At 34.1% G+C, this 22,863-nt stretch overlaps 2 protein-coding genes across 6 annotated transcripts in view; both read right to left on the bottom strand.

The window, feature by feature from the left end:
• Window positions 1-3,854: 3,854 nt before the first annotated feature.
• Window positions 3,855-11,538, bottom strand: LOC120346233 (calcium homeostasis modulator protein 6-like). 2 transcript variants are annotated; one of them, XM_039415940.2, is made up of 8 exons: window positions 9,081-11,538; window positions 8,763-8,861; window positions 8,382-8,452; window positions 6,186-6,306; window positions 5,766-5,874; window positions 5,298-5,391; window positions 4,913-4,995; window positions 3,855-4,735 (listed from the first exon to the last, which is right to left on the bottom strand). In XM_039415940.2, the coding sequence occupies exons 1-8, from the start codon at window positions 9,226-9,228 to the stop codon at window positions 4,663-4,665; spliced, it is 798 nt and encodes a 265-aa protein (XP_039271874.2). In that variant the 5' UTR covers window positions 9,229-11,538; the 3' UTR covers window positions 3,855-4,662. The 2 variants fall into 2 exon arrangements, with proteins under 2 accessions (XP_039271874.2, XP_077971746.1); XM_078115620.1 differs by having other exon boundaries at window positions 3,899-4,735; window positions 4,913-5,040; window positions 9,081-11,534.
• Window positions 11,539-13,480: 1,942 nt separating this feature from the next.
• Window positions 13,481-22,863, bottom strand: part of LOC120346232 (FERM and PDZ domain-containing protein 2-like) — a 136,603-nt gene continuing 127,220 nt past the window's right edge. For 3 of the 4 annotated variants that reach the window (XM_078114908.1, XM_078114907.1, XM_078114909.1), the window contains 14 exons: window positions 22,775-22,858; window positions 21,880-22,080; window positions 21,235-21,369; window positions 20,452-20,519; window positions 19,640-20,037; window positions 19,059-19,216; window positions 18,431-18,571; window positions 18,077-18,178; window positions 17,168-17,329; window positions 16,859-16,964; window positions 15,776-15,899; window positions 15,440-15,486; window positions 14,977-15,052; window positions 13,481-14,086 (listed from right to left, as the gene is read on the bottom strand). In XM_078114908.1, the coding sequence (XP_077971034.1) occupies window positions 14,041-14,086; window positions 14,977-15,052; window positions 15,440-15,486; window positions 15,776-15,899; window positions 16,859-16,964; window positions 17,168-17,329; window positions 18,077-18,178; window positions 18,431-18,571; window positions 19,059-19,216; window positions 19,640-20,037; window positions 20,452-20,519; window positions 21,235-21,369; window positions 21,880-22,080; window positions 22,775-22,858 (1,848 nt within the window). In that variant the 3' untranslated portion in view covers window positions 13,481-14,040. The remainder of the gene's footprint in view (window positions 14,087-14,976; window positions 15,053-15,439; window positions 15,487-15,775; window positions 15,900-16,858; window positions 16,965-17,167; window positions 17,330-18,076; window positions 18,179-18,430; window positions 18,572-19,058; window positions 19,217-19,639; window positions 20,038-20,451; window positions 20,520-21,234; window positions 21,370-21,879; window positions 22,081-22,774; window positions 22,859-22,863) is intronic. The other variant, XM_078114910.1, reaches the window with a different exon arrangement.

Genomic DNA, 22,863 nt, shown 5'->3' with positions numbered 1-22,863 from the left:
ATTATTCACGAATCCAGGGGTCGGTCGCTTCGCTACCCGCGAGGGGAAATGTAAAGAAATGTGTTTAGTAAGGTAAAAAGTAGGTGTTTGTTCTGATTTTGTTGGAAGACCCTGGTCGTTGCGCCGGACGAATGGCGGCATTCGTCCGGCGCAGTGCCCCCGACCTTTTTAGTCCAATAAATAGTTTAAATACTAGGTTAGAAACTGATCATCCCCAATGGGTATCAAGTTTTATTAATTTTAGTGCACGTGATCACTCAACTGTGACGAAATTTTTTTGACATAAACTAGACCTCAATTAACTTGTATGACCCAAATATGGCATCTCTACCTATTACCATTCTCGAGATATAACGTAAAATCACTGGAGCATGACTGAGGAGTTGGAGAAAAAAAATTCCTTTTAAAATGGATTCAAATAATTTTTCCAAATATGCCCATGCTTTCACTTTCTCAATATGTCCTTTCAGAGGCTTGCAATAAGCCAAAATCACTAAAGCGTGACTGGGGAGTAAGAGAACAAAAATTTCTTCAAAACAATGTTAAACTAATTTTTCCAACCATACCTATCTATTTCATTTCTCAATAGCTCCATTTTTAAGTGCGCAACCTTCTTACGCCACTGGAGGGCGATTGGGAGGGGGAAACACCAATTTTTCAGTAAAGAAAATTTCAAATAATTATACTCTTTGAGAATTAGGCAAATCTTGGCCCAAAACCCCATTCACATGCCTCAGAATTCCCTAAAAACAATAGAACCTAAGTGGGCGTGGCTTTGCACGGGTTTTCTCACCAAAGAGGGCGTGGGGGCACAGCCCCCACCGCCAAAAAGACTTGGAAAAATTCCTAATACTCGGGCAAACGCTTTCCGGCCCCGGAAACTTAGCTAAACGGCCTCTAAACCCCTAAATCACTCTAGCGTGACTTGATTGACAGCTGATTGACCAATGAACAGCCTCGGGCAACAAAAACCCCGTTTTGACCCCTTTCCTCTGGCCCGATCGTTTCCAAAAATTTTCTGCGTCATGCGGACAGGGATACCTGACTAACGTGCTAATCACCTACCTCATCAGCCCTACCCTACATAGTGGAAATGCTCATCAATCGGTCTCCCACGCATAGAATTTTAACTTCCACCTCACGTGCAACGTTTTCTGATTTAGACTGTGCATTCGCACTTTCAGTGCGACAGGTTGCGAGACCATCGAGATAGTTTCGTGATCGCTCTGCTGCAAGAGATATGCAGCGTGGGTAGGTCATATGGAAGTATTTTAGTAAAACCCGATTCCGTTATTAAATTTCATTTATGTGACAAATTTTCAGTGTTTGATGTGCAAATTTTACTTTGAGATATATAAAGAAAAACAGCATCAACTACTCACTTGTTGGTTGACATTGAATATACGATTTTGAAATAAAATCGTGAACAATATATTTCGACCGAAAACTGATTCATAATTAATTATTGTCAAATTTTCATAATCAGCAATCTTGGTATATCAATTATTTTTCACATTTATTGGGTCCACACCAATACAGTTAGCGATATTCTTTTGAATTAAACGTCACAGAGATAAATTTGCGATGACGTAATCATTTTTGGAAAAATTGTACATTTTAAAGATGATTTGTACCTGTGATGCCAGTTAACGGTTAAAATAAATCGTAACCGTTAACCATCTAAAATCGGTTAACCGATTAACCGGTTAACCATTCCCAGCCCTGGTCGTACCATTTCCAGAATTTCAAACGCGTCGCGCCGATGATTCTCGAAACCTGTATTCTCAAGGGGTCTATCTCTCTGTTTCTTTGTTTACACATAAAATTTGTGACTTACCTATATTTAGAGATTGACCCGTTGTCATTAACTCTTCAAAAACTAGGTACATTTTTTTACCAATCTTATTCCCTTGGTGAAACTTTCATTGATTATCGCTCGTGTCAGTGGTTCCAATATACAGCGATATTTAGCAGTCATTTTGGGAAAGTATTTTATTTGCCTTATTCCGCTAAGAGGTCGTACAATTCATAGAGGATTGCCTATGACAGTTTATTTGAACAACTAAATTGCAGAAACACCAGACCTACATTCGTTCATACCACATATGCTTGGTATGAAAAATGTATTTTCCAACTATTTTTCAATTTTGTAGGAAATTTGCGTCATTCATTGAAAATCAAGAAATGGGTCTTGTATCTTGCATTCACCAAGCCAGGTATTGGGAGCATTATATTAAAATGCATGCTGGTATTCGAATGCGCCAGAGAGAAAAACTTGCGATACATGCGGGGACGAGTCAAACTTTTTTGCTACCCGGCGCGAGTTTCTCATTGTAATGCCCCTCATACCTAACTTCAAAAGTAATAAGAGGGATAAACAATTAATAGATGTTATACATAATTATGAATCAATCAATGATCAATTAAGAGTGAAATATTTGTATTATTATTATTTCAATCATCTAACTAAGCAACAAACTCACCCAGAAATCGTGCTTCCCTGGGCGGCTAGACAATCCTCTGGATATATGATACACGCAACTTCAGAAATGGCCGTTTCCCAAACCGCTATTTTAAAGCTGTTTTAGATGATAATTTATTGTCTCATCTTGCAGAACACTCCAAGTTGTATTCAGAACGAAAAGTCGGACTTATGTTTCAGTTTGAAAGTTTGACAAAATGTGGAGTGGGTGGAATTACATAAAACTCTTGGAGTTGGTGCTTGAAAACAAAGTATGAGTTGGAAAAATAAAAATATGTATTATGGCGATGATAAATTTTGCTATGCACTTGATTTTTAACATTATAAGATATGAATAGAGTTGGGCATTTTAAATCGAATAGTAAATTTTTGAAATCGGTCGAGCGAAAATGTGGAATCGCGGACATCTTATTTTGTTCACTAAAGATCTAGGTCCGTCATGGGGGGTGATTGATTGGTGAAACAGGTTTCTTTTTTTCGTGAACACAAAACCAACTGTCTGAATGAGGGAGTTTATGTTTTCGGTAATTCAGTAGAAAAGTCGCATTCAATTACCAATCTTTCAAGTATTCGAGATTTGATTCGAAAGATATTCGATTCAATTCTAAAACCACTAGGTATTTGAAAATGCCCTGCTCTAATTGCGAACAATTGTTTATGGAATTATGATAAATCCGCGAGGCAACTAAGAAGCGGATTCGTATATTAGCGCGTATATCCAGTAGTTTCACATGAGCCTAGTTTAACCTATATATATATATGTGCCACAATAAATTTCAGTATCTGAAAATAATTACAAGGACGATTCGGAGAGTATAGCAAACACCGAATGTGTATATTTTTTGATATGCTGTCGTCCATGCATCGATTCCGAACAGCGTGCTAGTGCGGGTAATCATTATAGGAAAATCAATTGAATCTGTGCACATTTAAGTCTCTTATTGAAAAATCCCCACCATTATCTAGAAAAGAATCCCCCCCTCTTATCCAGACTATCCAATAGATCTCAATCTAGCGATATTTGGACATTTTCTATCAATAAAAAAAAATCAGCGGAAGCGGATTTTGCTCGCTGCGTGGTCAAGTATAGCAAACATTTACGATCGGAAAAGAGAAAAAATTGGTTTGAAATGTTTTTGAATAAACTGGAAAAAGGAGCTTTTTTCGGGACTCAGAGAACTTACAGTCCATTTCGTTGTAAAGTTGATCAATGTTAGTGTTCAATATTAGTAGTTTCATTGCAGTAATGGGGGTTTCAAGAAATTCACTCATCACCTTTTTTTCATGATGTTGTTCCCGAACAGCGTTACAGAATTCAATGATGACGTCATCATTTGCAGTATATATATTATTAATAGTCTTCGTAAATACTTCTAAGAATGGTATATTTTACATTGTTCACAACATTATTCGTTTTTCCAAATATTGATGGATTCAAATTTATGTGCGATTTCAATACCAATGCAAAATTAGTCTACGATTTTCGAAACACAAGATTCAGCAAACTAGATAGCAAACACGGAATTCTATTGATGATGGGATGAAACAGGACATTTAAAATAATGTGCCAAGATTTGTAATTTCGAATTAATATTAATTTTGAATTACAAGTTGACTTCTTGGAAAGATGAGCTGATCAATAAATGAGTATGTATATAATTTTTCAAATTTTCCGAAAATCGGGTCTGGTGACATGCAAAAAGGCAACAACTGCCATATAGGCCTACTATTCTCAATGAAATTTATGTCGTTATTAACAATCAATGTTAAAGGAATTCAATTGTCAGATGCCCCAAATTTTAACAGGAAAGAACACATGTATTCGAGACATCATAAATTAGGTGGTTCTGGAGTAATTAAAAAAAATGAAATACACCAATTCACCAAATATGATTACAGGCGTGTGAATAATTCCTGTGCCAGTCAAAATAGTCTCGTCTGATTTTTCTCTAAATATGTAGACATTAGTCACTAATACTTGCGACCCTGGATATGAAAATCAAACGGATCCAGCATTACAGTGAGTTAAAAAATGCTGCGCAAGAGGGGAGAGCACAGAAGCAATGTTGGAATATGAACTTTATATGTTTAGATTGAGTATATTATTGCCAGAAATAGATTTTTATTGGATGATATTATTTTCATGAAGTATGCATGCTGTGTCAATCGACGTTTTTGTTTTATAGTGACGTGTTATTCGCGACCTCTTCTCCTTCGTTTTTCAGTGATTCCGAAACCCAGTTTTGTAGTGCACTATAATACAAAGTAAATGTGAATACAAAATAACTACTTTACAATTGCTTGTCAAGTGCCGACATATATATAACAACAATATTTTCAGGCAGGACAGAATGACAGAGATCAGCTTGATTTTGAGTCTCTTTTTTAGTTATAATCAGAATTGGATAGTCCAGTATACAGCTAGCATACCTGTACTTTATCTTGGTACCAGGTCTCATTTCTTTTACAAAATACATCTCTGTGATTTGGTCCCAGTCATTTTTACTCCTGCTCTGTTTCAATAAAAAATCAATGTTGCTAATTGCGTCAACCCGAATCTAAACAAAAAGTATTAAGGACTTTGCTTTACATATATTTTGCGTTAAGTATACGTGTTGTTTCAATATTTTTGACTCCGCAATTACTAGTCTATTCTTACTACCTTTTAAGCGATGGTCTGATGGAGTAGCATCAGTATGTGGTGTAGTTTATCATCCTCCATGACAAAAAAATTATTGTGTGAAATATTCGAAACATACAATGTCACATATACGGGCAATAACAAATGCCTCCACTCTAAAATAATGCACCATACCATCTCTTTTGCCTTCTCTTCGAACACCGTCCTTTCAATACTTTTCGTCAATAACAAATATTGTCTCTGCCAATGAGTTAGAGGAGAACAACATCTAGAGTTGAAATATTAAAGCATTACTTACATTATATAATTGAGGTACCTGCTACGCTATAAGTCACAAACAAAATCGTCAATTTAATATTACGTGCATAAATATATATATACCGGTATGTGCTATTCATTTTCATCAAGCACGCAAACTCAGTTGCCAGTTGCCCAAAAACGTAATACAGTTTTCCGTGCCAGAGTCACCGTGGGCCTAAGGTAAATTTCATGCCTCTAATTCCTAATCAGGTAAGATTCGCACGACGAATGAATATATTACCACAATACAATATACATGGATAAAAGATTGGTTCATCACTACTATTATAGCAATGCGGGTGTTTTCATACTGTTTTATCATATATATTATACGTAAAGTACCTGAAAGTCGAGAAAAGTATAGTTCCGACAACAAAACTGATTCCTGTAGCCAACCATCCGATGACTTGAGACTGAGCTACTGAATTGTGATATTCGATCGAATATTTTACTGAATGAAAGCAAACTCAACTAATAATTGTAATTTGTGTAATCTTATACAACGACTCTAAAAGGGTACAATAATCTTGTTTGGGATATTTCTGCTCCGTAGGTTTAGTAGAGTAGTATTCACTTTGTCTCAACTTGTTGGAGATCACGCGATATATATATTCTGAACTTATTCAGAGATCACACGTAGACGGATTCTGATTCCCGGTCACGATTAGAAAAATACCTGTTTATGGTATTCCGAAAAGTGAGGTATTTTCTGAAAATATACCAACATACTAATTCCCCGATAGAAACAATGAATTCACTTACTCGTTCTCCCTGTATAAACCTCAATACACGATTGATCATAAGGTTGTGACGTCATCGCGCATGCGTAGTACTTGCCGTCAAGAAGAGCAATACAAATCCATGAAACTGGAGCAACCAAAGACTGCAATGATTTAAATATAAATCTCAATCACTAATAAAAAGCAATGAGAGATATATATACTCATAATTTAAGAGCATTTGGCGCGATAATCCTCCCTTTGATTCACTTTTCATTAGTCTTACAATAATGACGAAATAACAATCCGTAAAACATAGGCTTGCATAAAAACACACAATTGTTCAGACTTCAACAAAAATCATTATGGGAGCATGTATGTAGCGTCTAGAATAGGGTTACCATATTTGAAAAGCAAAATCCCGGACAGTGCATGAGTATTTTCGGCGCTACCGAAGTATGTGCACCAAGATGGCACACAACCTATACTATGTTCAGGTTGTGCGCCATCTTGGTCCACATACTTCAGGAGCACCGTAATTTCATGAGACCATATATATGCTCTACCGAAATGATAAGGCTGCAAACCCTGTGCGATACTCATTCTAAAGCGCCAGCTATTGAAATGAAAAGTATTGTCTTCGATCACAAGCAGAATCTCACACCAGGCGGGTAAGCACTCTCTTAATATAGCTCTAAATAAATCTCAACTTTAGAGTGGAATATAATAATGAGAATTAGGTTGTGCCGAAAAGGAAGAACAGCAATTACATGCTCAAAACAAATTACCGACACGCTTGTAAGTCAAGTCACTACTAATTTACTCTTCTGACCATGCATCTTTTTCTGGAGATCCAATTCTCTTCAATAGGGCATTTGCAGTTGTCTCCTGTAAATGCCACACATTTTTACAAAAGCATCATTTTTTCTAAGGTGTCTTTTACATAGGTGGCAATTGTGTCGGCAGTCTCGTTTGCCTTGTTTGTGAACTCAATCAATCTTGATTGCAAACCATCTTTCCTCATTGTGATTGCTGCCATCTGTTGCAATGCCAAAATAAGCGATATCGTTTTCTTCAAAACTTTTAAGTACGCTAGTAACCTTTTTTTTTGTCTTTGTGCGGCCACTACTAAACTTCTTCGCTACATTAGAATAAGGGAAAATCTTTTTAAGTAAAACAGATGTACAGTCCACGGACAAAAAGATAAAACGATGCTTAACAGCGTGAAATGCAAGAGTGCCTTCTGCGGCAGTGATTTCATCTTCGCATTTGCTTCCTGCTGTAACAAAATAATTTGTCATTTTCGTTGATACAACAGTCCCTCTTTGCAGATGTGTGTTTAAATCACCATTACCATTGTGCATGACAGATATATATATAGGTTCCTGATTTGCAAACCAAGCATTCTGCCTCATAATCATTCCAGCCTTTTTTCAAAACATGGATGTTTTTCTTGCATCTCGTTAGTGAATGTGTACTTTCGTTTAGAATTAGCCATCTGAAATAATATCTTTTTTTTATTAACAATAAATAAAACCCGACTAAAGATGCATACTCTAAAAAACAGAGTAATTCACCACCAGACTAACTGAACCAAAAGGCGTCAGGGACTAGCACTTTCGATCTCGAATTCCTGATTAGATTCTTATTCAAATAGAAAAATTCACAAGTAAAGCTTTGTGGTATAAAACTTCTGTATTCAGCTAACTTACAAGGAACTAGCTGCTGCTCAACAAAACGGGTAAAACAGTCTGCGAATAATAATCAGAAAGTTCTAAGTGGTAAACATCATTGATAAGGAAAACGTTCTGTTACATCATAATTCCACACAACCTCGTAGTATTAGCAGTGTGCACAGTACGATTGCAAATACAGTAAAATTCCGGACATTTGAGCATTTTTTTAAATTCTTCCCGGACTCAAAAATTTAACCCTAAATTCCGGACATGTAGGGAATTTTCCGGACGGTATGGCAACCCTAGTCTAGAATATACTATGTTTACGACAAAATATCAGGACGTCTGTAGCCTTATTATGGCTAGTGTGAGATCAAATGTATTTAGCATTAGGGGCAATATCGTTTTTATCGCAAAATCGCACGATGATAAAATAAGTAGGTTACCAAAACGAAGTAAATTAATATGTCCATATCTGACCTACAGGTATGAACAATAATTAGACATTGGGATGTTTCTTTGGTTAATGGTAACTTAATGTTACCTTCATAATGGTAACTCACGCGCATCAGAATTTGGAAAGTAATGTAGCATCCCATCTTTCCGAAACTGTTTGTGCTTCTTTTGCAAATTCCTGCAAGACAAATTATATACAATGAATCAGTTTTCTATTGAGACTGATTGCGACATGCTAACTTTGTTAAAGTTTAGCGTCCTATTATATCTATATAAGTGTGCCAAATAAGGCATAAAATGTAAAGATATCGGGATAGAGAAGCTACGTTTCTTAAAACGTGACTTGTACAATTTATACTTACGTAACTGTGTAGAATAGAAAGTAAATCCGGTAATGGTTGGTTGCCAAACTATGCGAAATAATTTACATGATGAACGATAAGCTAGTTAAAGCTAATATATTTGGGGGAATATGAAGGTCCACTAACCTGTAAACAATCTCCATGTTGAAGAATTGAGTGCATAGCCGAGAATTAATAAAACAACAGCCGGCACAACAAGATACACCAATCCATATATTCGATTATCTAAAAATGTTGTAGAAGATAATAAAGTGGCATATTGTGTTACATGTTTAACCGGAATTTCATCCAACGAGCAAAAAGAAATAATATATATTAACTTTCTATGTTTCTACTTTTATTATGAATAGAGTTAGAGTTATTATGATAGAGCACGCTTCAATTTCATAAGTATACGTTACATAAACTTACAACTAGATCATATCTTATATATACATATCTTACCCAAGTTTCCACATGGGCAGAGAAAGATGACTTTGGAAAATATTTGTTCTACTCCAATAGTGCTCATTGCAATTAGTATATTGAGCAACGAAACTGAATTGTGTTTCAATATTTCAAGAAAATTAGGTAAAAAATAACTGGCATGCATTATAATAATTTTTGATACCAGACGTGCTTCAAAAATATTCAAAATGTTGACAACATAATCATTATTAGGTAAATACCTAGTCAACAGTATTACTATTCATGACGTGAATGTATAGAAAAGTTGTTAGCACTTGTGGAACGCCAGGATAAAGTGGGTTTTATTTCCGGACCGAGGAAGTTTATTTCCATTTGAATAGGAGTTATTGACCTATCGTGCATGGCTATTCGGAAATCCGACTGACTGCATGCCTTCTAAAATATCAATTTCTACTTTAAAAATGGAGGCATCAACACAACTACAGGACAACATGCAGATAGATCATGTTATTATATATACTGTATTATAATATGACATAATGCAATCATTTTGTGTATGCACTACCAAAATTATACGATCTCAAATTACTTGAACACACCCCAATATATTTGTGTAAATTTCTGACTACAAATACAATGAAAGTCATTCCCTTCGTCGTGCTCGTAGGCATTTATCGCTTGAATACATACTAATCCTTTACAACTAAATGAAACGCCCTTAAATGATAAATTCACTATTGAGGGGTGCTACCACGACGGGGTTTGATCTGTTCGGAATTCTGCATAATAAACCAGCTTCCGACCATGTCCTCGCTTGTGTCTCCACCCACAACCTTTCCATCAGTACTCTTTCCGCGCTATAAAGGGATCGGTAACTTGCTTGTGGTTGACATGTTGACTTTATTTTCAATTACGTATGTATATAAATGCTTTGACGATCAAATTTTTGGACATGAAGATCAAAACGAAATTTTTACCATCAAGTTCCCGAAAATTATATACGGCAACTCGCCAGTACCTGTACCAGGTTACCGGCAACAATGCCAGGTTTCCAGATTCCAGTGATCGAAAAAAGTTAACAATTCCAGAAAAGGTCACCAATTTTACCAAGTACAAAAGCCACATGATTTGAAACCCTTGGTACAATAGTCAATTCGCACAGTTTACAATATGCTGATTTAGAGCCATCAGTTGATTTAGTGGGCCACACAAATGTCTTCTCTTATTAAAAGTTGTAGTTTCAGTTGCCATCATGACAATTTTCACTTAAGCATGATGAAGGGTTTTAAAATAAAATGGATTATTGAATTGCATAACTAAAATGTACATCCGACACAATACAGCCAAGCTGACATTTACATAAAAAAGTTTGAAAACATCAAAAAAAGAGAGAAATATTAGGCAATATTTCACATTTTAATATATATATACGTTATATTATGGTGCTGCTTTAGTGTGTGGTAAACGTACATGTTTCAACTGAACCTTACGATATATGTATCTCAGAAAATTCTCCTTGCATATATTTCACTATTGAAATTTTTTTATTTTATGTGAGATTATTTTGAAGTGTTGGTAATTATAAACTGGTTTACATGTTTGAATGCATCATTTTTAATAAAATCCAACCCTATTTATGTTTATTTCTTGCCATTGGAGTCCTGAAAAGATCGCAATTACACTCCTAGTCTTAAAACGTCGCCGTAAAAAATGCGAAATGACGGACAACTCACTAGTCTTCCCTACAGTCTGAGTTGTCCGCCTTCCGCTAATTTTAGCCTAGTTAATCACATCCATCGCGAGACTGAATATTGATTACTGCAACCAAACTAAAACTTCTCGGAAGGCATAATGACAATTCAGTCATAAAACTATTTTTTGGGAACAGAACTAAAAACTGACAAATAACACGTAAAACTACGAAAACGAGGCACAACTGCAATTGGTATTTCATAAAAGTAATAGTCTTCTAGCGAAACGATCTTTATAACCACTGAAAATTTCAAAGCAACTGGCCCTGTAGTGAATAAGGAAGGCGATTTTTCTATAACAACAAGAACATGAAAAATAATTCTAACAACAACATAATAGCAAAGCGATTTATACGTACATTTCGTGTCCAATAAACACAAAACGATCCATATGTACATTTCGGTGATCGTACATTTGAACCCCCGCACATTTGAACCCACGTACATTTGAACCCATGTGTATATTCGCGGGTTCAATCTATATATATGCGGGTGCTAAAACCCATGGGTTAGTATGGGTTCAAATATCCGTAAAACAAACAAAATTTCCATAGGTGCAATAGTATGCAGGTGCAATTGTCGTGGGTTCAGATGTACGTGGGTTCAAATGTAATGGAACCGTACATTTCGTGTCCAATAATCTACGCTGAATTGCATCAGCATACTAACGAATTAAGTCCAGTGAATATATAATCAAATATTACTAAAACTTCCTCCAAATCAGTAACGTCGAACAGCAGCCAAATAATTGGACTCGATTTCTCTTATACATATCAAATTTAATTTTACGCGTATCATATATATATATATATATGCATACATACTTTTGTAGAATTGCTAAAGAATGAACAAATGACTATTCCAATACGACAACTATTGATAAATTGCTCCTCAACACCAATTCGAATGTAAGAATAAATACCCCGCTGTAGGCCTACATCTTAAAGGCTTGTGCTTGCCCCAAGTAAAATTATTGCAATAGATCAATGTGCCATGAATTTGCTAGTTTTGGATTTTAAGACTTACAATAATCCACATTTTTACTGTAGTCGGTAATGGAGATATGCCGTTAACGGCGTAAAGACATTGCGACTTGCCTATCCGTTACCTCCTATGAGGTCTGCAATTCATTCCGTGTACATTTTGCGCAGCATAATATCTTAGTTTTCATTTTCGTTCATCTTATATATAAGCTAATCGGCTGCAAAGCTTCATATTTAAAACTTCTCAATTACATTGTGTTTGTGCTTGTTTTCTGACAACGTCTCTGCCTCGACATTTTTAACATTGATGGTAACTTTTGTAGTTACCAGGCCTCGGGGCATCTGCGCTATTGTTGCTGAAATAAAAACGAGGTATTCCTCGATGTGGACGGAAACGATCATTGCATCGAAGCTTGCACTCACGCGACGAATGGTTTTCTGGAATTATGACTTCAGATAAGGATTAGGGGGTGTAGGGAAATCACTGCACGAGACGTAGGTGTCAGTAATTAGAACCTTTTACGTCTGATATTCTAGCCATTCCATTAGTAAAGTCCGTTTACCTTAGACCAGGGTTTCCCAAACTCAACAGGCACAATTTATAGAGCTCTCGTGAACCGCCAAAATTGCTTTGCATGCTGTGAATGCGGAGGTATAAAAGTAAAACCGATTCCGTTATTAAATGTCCATTTATGTGACAAAAATTCCAGTGTTCAACTTCTACTTTGAGATATACATCATGAAGAAAAATAGTATCAACTACGATCAGGAGCTACCAGCTCCGGACGACGTGATACGGGTGTAAAATCAGAGAGTGTACTCAACACGACCAGAAATGTTATAAATTCAGCGATGGTCACTAATTACCGATGTCAGTGACAGAATGCGCATTCGTTGAATGACATTAAATATCCAGACGCTCTTGCAATAAAATCACGATTGATGTATTCAGACCGAAAACCGATTCTGAACTCATTATTATATTCAGCAATACTATACTTCAATTATTTTCTACATTTTTTGGTGCATATCAATACATAAGAGATATTCTTCAGACTCTAAAGTAAGAGTAAACGGCACAGCAGATAAATTGGACATGAACTATCTAGTTTTGAAGAAAATGTACAGCAGAGGTATTTATGAGGTTGACAAATTTGTGCACAAAAAAGCGAACCACCCTATGACTGGAAGTATCCTTTTCAGATAATGAAACAACGAAGAACTTGTGCTTATTTGTGGCCCTAAATGTTCTATAGCCCCCTTGGGGTACCACGGGCACGAAGCACTGTTATGGTCATCTTTCTTCTAGGTCAGCTGTGCCCTAAGCTATTGTGGTACACAGTAGGTATTCCGTCAGTGTATTGATATCTAAGTTTTTTGCTTATGAAATATTTCAATCAAGAAAGAGGCGGCGTGTCTGATGACTGGTGATTCGGACTGATCGGTGGCTGATATTCCTTTTATAATGGTGTCCCTTGAAATTTAAACCTGAAAACTCAACCAATAAGCTCAACAATAACGGAACAAATTCACTCTCTATCAAATGAAGACCGTTGCATTTTGTATATACTTGCACAAAACTAGCTCCCCCATATAAAGTACATGTTGTGCCCCTTGTTTTAGCTGTTCAAAACGTTGGGGTTCGACGATAGCTTGCAGAATAACGTAGGGGTTTGTCAGGTTCATAAAGGTTACGAACAACTGCTTTGAAACAATATACATATAATTCAATACAAAAAATAATAAATTGAACAAGAAAATGGACAGGTACCTGCTAATACAAAATTTTGCCGAATTAAATTAGGCGAGCCATAGTCAAGAATTACAAAATAGTTTGAGGTCAAGTTTCGAATTCCTGTATACTTTCGGTTTAACAAAGAGACGAGTATGAATGCTGGACATGGCTGGTTTCCAGGAAAATACTCAGGGAATAGATGCGAACACCTGCGAAAGGCTGCACAAAATAAAGAAAAGATTTCTCTAATTTATTCACTTTTTTAATCTTCCAATAGGAAAAATTTGAAAACAAATTTAAATACAATCGCCATTTTCTTAAAACAAAGTCAGTCAGAGAATCTCAACTGGGGCAGACATGCCAAGATATCTTCCCGGACTAGTATGTGACAACCATGTAGGCTTGATGATACTAATCCCTGGTGTCACCTTCAACTACTTATATGCCAGTAAAAAAATGAATCAGATTTCCAAAAATGTAAGAAAATGTAAACTGTTAATATTGCTACACATCCAGCAACTTTATCTTCACTCATGAACAGTAGACCATGATTCGTTGTCTCCAGAATTATTGCTAAAAATTAAATAAAATCAGCTTAAAAGTGTAATGCCAGACATGGATACTTGATACACTGAGTCTCTAGATAGAACAGTGGGTAGAGGTAAAAACAGTTCACGCATTCTTAGGTAATGACTGCAATAACTGACACGCCAGTTGATGCACTGCGCCAAGTGTTGGGGGTTCGCATGCTAATTGCACCTCTGATTACCATGTGCTGATTCGTATGCTTAAAATTCTGTAGACTATGATTAAGGTATTGACAAAAATTTCTGGATTCCTTTTGTTCGAAGGGTGGTTAATGTTATTCTCAGCCAGTGATGGCCTTATCAACAACCTACTTTAATACATCTCGAACAATTACTTTGTTACTTCCACACCCTACTTCGTAGCCTCCAACAGGCCATATTTTAACTGTATCATTAAGCCATCTAAACTGCTTTTTTTCATCAGGGATAAAAATCTCCCGGGTTGACATAACATGCAGCAATAGAAACACTAGTTATGCACTTGGCCTCTGATTAATTGTGCATGATTTTGTCAATTTTCCAACATTGTTGACTTGACTTATTTTCCATCCATGCACACATCATTTATTAAAATGATTTACTATAATTAAGTGAATATTATATTTAGTTTGCATTGCTTTTTATATTTACATCACCTTTGTGTCAACAAATAGATTTATACCAATGTCAGGAGCAAATCTAAAGTGAAGGGGTGAATAATCAAGCCTTTAAGTATATGGTAGTGCTAAAAGGACACCATCTACTTGTTTGTATACAATATATAACTTGTATGGTTGCCTGAATTGCAGCAAAAATCAAATATTAATTGCTTGCAAATATCTTGACAGAAGTTCAAAACCAAGAAACGCTTGATGTAAAAAAACTAAGCAAAGATACCTCGATTCATTTGCAGTTTTTAAACTTGATAAACGTCTCCTGAATTCTTCGAAATCTGCAATAGCCACTGTCGTTGCTAAAATGAGACATTCAAAAATGAAAAGACAAAAAATACGTAGAAAATTAACTGTTACATAAAAGCATTTATGAAGTTATATGAACATAAAGAACAAAATTTTAACCAGAATAAATTAAATTCGCAATCTGTTGGTATAGAAAAGGATAAGCTAATAAGAATAAGAGTAACTTATCATAGATAAAGACAATGGCTATACCAGAAAATAAAATCTATCATGTTGGGTATTGCAAAATAAAATAATGTCAACATAAATAAAGTTTTAATAGTCGGAATGAATCTCTGTCTCTTTGCCAGAAGGAAGAGTTTGATAAGAGTATGAACAGTTTCATTCTTAATTCTTGACATGAAATTCGCTATTTCATATTTATCAATGACTACACTAACCTTCCGGTATCACATCCCTCGAAACATGTGAAGAAATGTCAGAAAATCTGTATAATAATATTTATATATAAATGAGGATTCTTTTTTACTATATCTATATTATTATGCTAAGTTCTCCTAAAAGAGAATACTTAAGAATGACGAACGTAATAATAAGAAACCATATTTTCAAATCTAATCTAGATGATCAAACTCAGAAAAGAGTTTACACCCAGCATGGCCAGAAAGTAAAATATACATCATGAATGAACTTTTACATTGGGCTTCATAAAAACAGACGATTATTGGTACTGTTAAACAATAAGTTGAGGATATAAAAAAGATATACTTATATACCTTCCACTTTGTGATAAACTTCCTGTAGTATTTTGACGATCATGGGTTGATAAATTGCTGACACCATCACCTTCACCCCTACTCATATCCTCTCCATGATGCAATAAATTCAAATGTAATTCATCTGGAGAGAAAATTAACAAATTCATAATCTTCGAGCATTTACATGCAAGGTAATGGTTGCCTTCGCTGATAAATAAATTTATCACCAGACAGATATCAATGAATTTTAATGTTTGGAGTGCTTCTCTAGAAACACATGAACTTCTCATTGGTTGGTATGACCATCACCAATAATTCGATATTTTTAAATGAGCATAACACGCCATGCGTGAATACTTCATCTATATCAGTCACTATTAGGCCTATCTCCTCTTCTTTCCGAAATAAGATTTGGGGAACATTTGTTTCAAAGATATAATTGCACACAGATCCGCAATAAAATTCTCGTCACTCAAGGTTTCCGTTCCAACCATAGTAAATATGAAAACCATCGATATACTTCACCAATACTAGAAATGATTTATGGAGAAAATGATTTTGTTTGTGTTTTATAAAACTTTCATTGCTGTGCTTTTCATTTCTTTACATGATTCCTAAAGCCAATTTAAAATTCTGATATGTAAATACGGTAAATATTCCAAATCTGTTTAGAAACAGTGATATTCCATATTTTGAATATATTCTAAAATATAATCTTTTCGAATATGAAATATCGAATATATTCTGAAATGGCTCTTGTTCCACGAGAGAAATTCTTCAAGACAAATGTAAATTCGTGGAAATCAAATTTGTTATGCAGATTAATTGAAATGAACATTGTTTTAAATAATATTTTCTATTTTTATTGTGTCAGAAGTTAAATATTTTTTTGTCTATCATAGAATAATAAATGCTTGAAGAAATATTTTAAAATGAAAATATTCTTAATTATTCGCATCATAACCAATTTAGAATGTATTCAAATATTTGATCATCTGTACACAAGTAACGACTGTGAGAGTCAACTCACTATTTGTTATGTCATGAATTATAGTTAGCTCACAGATTAGATATTCAATAAAAAACAGAATTAAAGTTCACCCTTCATTGTCAAGTCTTCTGCACCATTTCCAATATATTCATGTTGTATATCAGATTCAATATCAGTATATTGATAATTATAAAATGCAGAGGCCACTTCAGTAACCTGATAAATTGAATTGTGTGTAAATGTTAGTGAAACAACTACAATGATTTATCTCTTATATTTGTTTGTGAGCAATCTACAGATCTGATATGTGAAGACAATAGTCACATCTACAGATGATACACTATAGGCAGTGCGGTTTTTGTTTATGCTATTATCAAGTGGAACATGCATGCTGGCCCAAATTATGTGGAATGACGCACCCGTTCATCATAAGTTGTATCAAGCCTTAGAGAAGTCAGTTCATTGATATCATCATCAACGTTTCTTCCCACTATTCTCTCAGATTGTGTATTAAAACCCGCATTCCCTGTTTCAGTGATTTCATTCACTGCACAATTTCCATTTTGAACTTCTTGTAGTTGCTGTGATGAAAACCAGTGGTCAAAATAGTCAACGAAGCAACAATTTGACTTCGTTGGATTTGAATTACCACCACTGAGCAGACGGTATTTTAACATTTCACACAAAACGCTGTCAATCACCCGATAATAATCACCCAAAATTTCTCCTATCGAAAACGAAATGAACTAGTCCCTGATTGGTCGCAAAAGGACCTTCTCCACGAAAAAGTAAGGAATAAAGATAGAGAATTTATCCACTAAATAGAAAAATCTCTCAAACACCTTTAAATAGAATAACCTAAGCCAAAAAAAATAGAAGATAGGAGGAGGGGAAAGCACACGAAACAATTTCAATTAAGGTATCATTCTATACTTTGTCGTATCTTATACTTTCTACACTTTGATTGCTGAGTTTATCGTATGTTTATTTAAACGGAGCAATAAAATCTTGAAAGGTTGTAAAAAGGATTTCCCCATTGAACACGCATAACTTCTGATTAATATATTGTTTTTTTATCGGAGTCTAGATTCTAGGAGTCTAATATATAACTAAAGTGTTAACTAGTTGACAACAACTAACGGATTAGTCAACAGATAGAAGTCGATTCATATAAGATAACAGCAGCAACAATTTCGTTACAAACGTTTTATGAGGGCTGGAATTAAGCGAAAGTGTTTGAAAACAACCGAAATATCATTCTGTACCAGTTGAATTTATCCCACATATTGATAAGAAACATTAGGTGCTATGGATAAAAAAAAAAAAACCTCATCTGGGACCACTGGGTTGCTCTCCAATCTCAACATTTGGTCTCTTCTGACATGAAGCCTTGATTTGTTTGATGCTTTACTCAATATTTCAACGGCTTCCTATAAGGTACAAATAATGTGTGATAGTATACCTAAAAAATTTTGTTACAAAGGTATATTAATGTTGAACTAGAATACTAGATTACAATAGTGTGTTCAGAAAAGATTAGAATCTTACTAATTTTGACAGTAAAATCTATAGCACCTTGAGTTAGGCTTTGTGTTACAAGTCATACCTGCCAAGCCAATGTAAATAACCAATTAACAATAAAAATCGAAAAAAAAACTTTTGAAAATAGGTCAAACTCGCACCTTATGTGAGACATTACTCAGCTGAATATCATTGATTGCTAATATAACATCACCGGCTTGTAAACTTCCATTCATTTCTGCAGATCCACCAGGCACTATGTGTTGAACTTTAATAACATTTATGGACTTGTCAGATCCACCCTAACACAGATAAATGAAATTTACATTATCAGTGAATAGATATTTCTTGTTGATTTCATGATATACTTACCAGTACATTTAATATTGAGAAAAAAGAAAGTGATACAGGAAGAAATTTAGTTGTAACCTCATTATTTCTTGAAATTTAACCTCCACTAAGCATGTTGAGAAAAAACATAGGTTGTAATTTTCAGTCTTGTTTCTCGATTTTATTCAATGGGCAAAACTGCCCTTCTATAAACTGTATTCTATAATTTCTATTCTATAAATTAAGGTTGAAGAACAGCAGCAAACTCCATTACGCAAATATATGCATTATGCTATCATGTGCAAGCAATTTTATTTCTATTCATATTATCAAGTAACTATGTCATCTATTCATTTAATTACTTAATAATGAATGTATTTAACTAAGCTATTTTGAGAGATTGTATAAAATGTAAGAGACTGAAGCACAAATAAAAAATGATAAGAAAAAACAGGATACCATAACACTAAAGCCAAATGTTCCCTTCCTTTTTTCCAAATCAACAAAGAAATCAGCAGAAATATCATTTATTATTGGAACAGGTAGATCACTAACATCAAACACGTCATCATCCTCCTCTTTCTTGATATTTTCAAATTCTTTGTCAGAAATAAATTCTAAAAAGAATTAGCTAACATTTATCAAAATAGTTTTTTGGTAGTACCCAATTAATGTGAAAACAGAAATAACCTAATCTGAATGACACATCCATATATCCTCACAAAAATCTGCTTCAGAGCAAATTATACCCACTTTAACTGAAATTAAAATGTTTTTATATCTTACAGATTTGAAAACCTGTTGGTATATTTTATGACAGACTTATTAGAGTGAAGAAATTGCCAATCATTATCTTTATTATTTGTTAGTTTAATATTAACATATCGTGCATAAAAACCTTGACAAACCACAATGATAAACAATATATACAGCTGAAAAAATTACATTTTTATTAAAATTTTTTCACAATGCCATTGCTCTGATTGATAATAAAAATATTACATTTCCAGCAACAACATATTCCGTTCAGCAAATTATACCTTCAGATGCAACTTCTTCGATTTCTGGTTCATGATATATTGGTTGTTTGTCATCATTCACGACTTGTTGACACTTTGATTTTGTAGTGTAATCTCTAGATATATCAGAGTTATTGTCTTCCAATACGAAAGGTATTATATCAGGAAATACTTGCAAGTGGGAATGAGACGAGCTTATTGTATGATTCCCATCCACCATCTGTTCAGAAATATGCAGCTCTTCTGATTTACATCTCATCTCACATGGATGTGGAATAGGATGATGCTTGAAAGGTAAAATACCAGATGATAGTTGAGTGCTTGGCGATGCAATACTGTTGAACTTGTCATTATTCCATGAATCATCAAACATATGGAACTGATGCATTTCCCCCATGATCCGAACAATGTAATTCGCTCTAAGAAACAAAAACAAAAAAATTCCACATTTACCAATCATCTGCTTCTGGCATATAAATAGTGATTTTAAACTGGTTGAATAAAATAATGGAAAATATTGTTTAAAATCTTATGATAGCAAACAAGACAGTTTGATCAACTATGTGAGCTGAAAGTATCACGAAAATAGAGTCTCACTGAAAGTGTATCTAATCAGATTAGTGTGACAGAATACAAAAATGCAGGTAATTGCATAATGCAGGTAAAATGCATTAATTAATTTGACACGGCCAAATGTGTGGTTCAGGATCTAGCAAATAGGAAATAGATTCTCTAGGTGAACTTGGTTGGAAATTTCTGGATTAGCAATGCAGATAAGAAATACCGTTAGGCGTTAACTAAATTATTTTTAGCTGTAATGAAACTTATATTACTTTTGTTCTGTCTTCACATAGAACTTGAATCTTGTGCCACTCTTGGTTGTCAGTGAAATGGTTTTCTTCTAAATTCATGAAACATGGGTAATGAGGGAGAATTCGGTTACACAAATATAATACAAAATAAATCAGTGTGTTTTACTATAATTTGGTGACTGAATAATGATTTAAAACTATGGCTGAACAATGGTATCGTAAGTCAAAAAATTTGCAACACTTTTCACTAGTAAGTTGTGCATTTCATTTCTATGGAAATAAAGTCCTGAAATACACCTTTAAAATATATAATGTGACTGTACATGTAGACTGCTAAGATTTAATTCAACATGACGATCATTTCCCAAATGCTTGCTGAAATCATCAAGCGGTGGTGATAATTTTTAGATTCAGTATAATTTGGGATAAGTCAACAAGACCCGAAGCACGAAGCAAGTAAACATAAAAGCCGTTTTGAAAGACACTCTTCTAAATAACTACTGTAATTTGAAAGCGAATGGTGCAGATATTAAAGAGTGATCACATAATATAACTCTAGAAGCATTTTATATCAAGAAAATATGTATCCACCATGTTAACAAGTAGTGAAATCAAGTACGTAAATTTTTTAAGAAAAAATTCAACAAGTGCATTATCCAAATTTTCCAACTCAACAGAAAATTGGAAGAAACAAGATGAGGATACTACTTGAAAATAATTTCAATTCAATTCTCAAACAGTTTGATAAAAACTTTCATTACTATTTATTAGTTTTCGATGAGAAAGATTTAACCAATATGTTACCTTAAAAGCAACCTTACTTAGTTGTTCCCAAGAATATCTATGAATTAGTTTTCTGACACCACAAGATAACAAATAAAAAATATTCAACCCTCTTGGTCCAATTGAGATCCATACAGGTGGCTGATCCCTATGGCTCTGAGAGTAAAAATATTAAAATGAATTGAAAAATAGCAATATGAGCTTGAGGATTTAAAACTACAGACATTTTACACTATATCAATTTAATTTATGATTTTGAGAGGTACCTGCCCACATCTATTACTGTATCATTTGTATTTGTATGTCAACGGCATGTATTATGACATTTCTCCCAAGCTTTTTAAAGCCCAATTACAAAGTATCATATCATGCTTTTCAATTATGTTCTATGTCACAAAGTGAGATTGCACATGTAGTACATTTATGTTCAATGTTTTAAACCTTATTTGTTTTGGCAACTTTCCTGATTTTCAGCCCTGTGTATTTGTCTTTTGTATTGTAATTATTTTGTACCATGGCGGAGTTAGAAGTAAATTATTTATCTTATCTGTTCTATAAACTATTACCATAAAAATTGTATATATATATATATGTAAAAGCAACTAAAAAGAATTTGACCATTAGATATATTTTCCAAGTATTCAAAATTTTTATGAAAATGCATACCATATAAACACGGGAAAAATGACATCCAAAATCCTGCAATTCTTTAGCTTTACGAAAAAAAAGTTCTCGGGCAGAAGAAGGCAAGGTTCCTTTCAATCTTGCATGTAATTGAGGTAGAGTGAAAGACAAATGAGAAAGACCAATATCATCTACTAGTGCAGATGGCACAAAATCTCGAACATGAAAATATTCTGTGGTATTCTAAAAAAAATACATTCGATTAGTGGCACAAGTTGTTTTGTAAAAATAACATGTTCTGTAAAAATAGGTAATTTTCAAATTTCAAGGAAAGAAAAATAAATTATTCAATTTAAAATCATAGTGATATTTTAATTTATGACAATCAGGGAGAAGAGAAAATTGTTAATTTGGTAAACTTAATTAGTAATAAAGTTCAAATAAATAACATGATGAGTTTTCTAATTCAACAAATATCAAACTAATCATCTTGGAACATTTATTAATTTGCCCTACTTGCTCCTAGAATGAGTACATTCAGGTCAATCTGTCTTTTTATCGTTTTTACAAGTTTTTCATATTGGTAAGCATTTGAGTTGGACATATATTTGCATTTATCCATTCAAAGTCCTCTGCGATCTAAGATGAAAGATATATACAAGAGAAATAAATCGTTGCTATATGACTCCACTTCTCGAAGAAAAAAAAACTAGTGATTTGACAAGTTTTATCAAAAGAAATATTCAATGATTAGAATAAAATATTATGTTCATTTAAAATTTGATACACCCAATATGATGAATAACTCGATTCAATGTAACAGTATGGAATATTTATCTAAGAAACTAACAATAGGTATGAGGTATATTGTGGATAATAACAATGGACCAGTAACAATCAGTGAGGGGAGTGTTGATAAATGGTAAATATGCATTACCATATTGATTTTGTCATTATTGAATAGAACTGTTGAAAGACTTCTCATCCTCATAGCAACTTGATAAACAAATATAGGAAACACCTGTT

Source organism: Styela clava, chromosome 8 (genome assembly GCF_964204865.1).
Source record: "Styela clava chromosome 8, kaStyClav1.hap1.2, whole genome shotgun sequence".
Classification (NCBI taxonomy): Eukaryota; Metazoa; Chordata; class Ascidiacea; order Stolidobranchia; family Styelidae; genus Styela; species Styela clava.
This window is presented reverse-complemented; position numbering and strand designations above follow the sequence as displayed.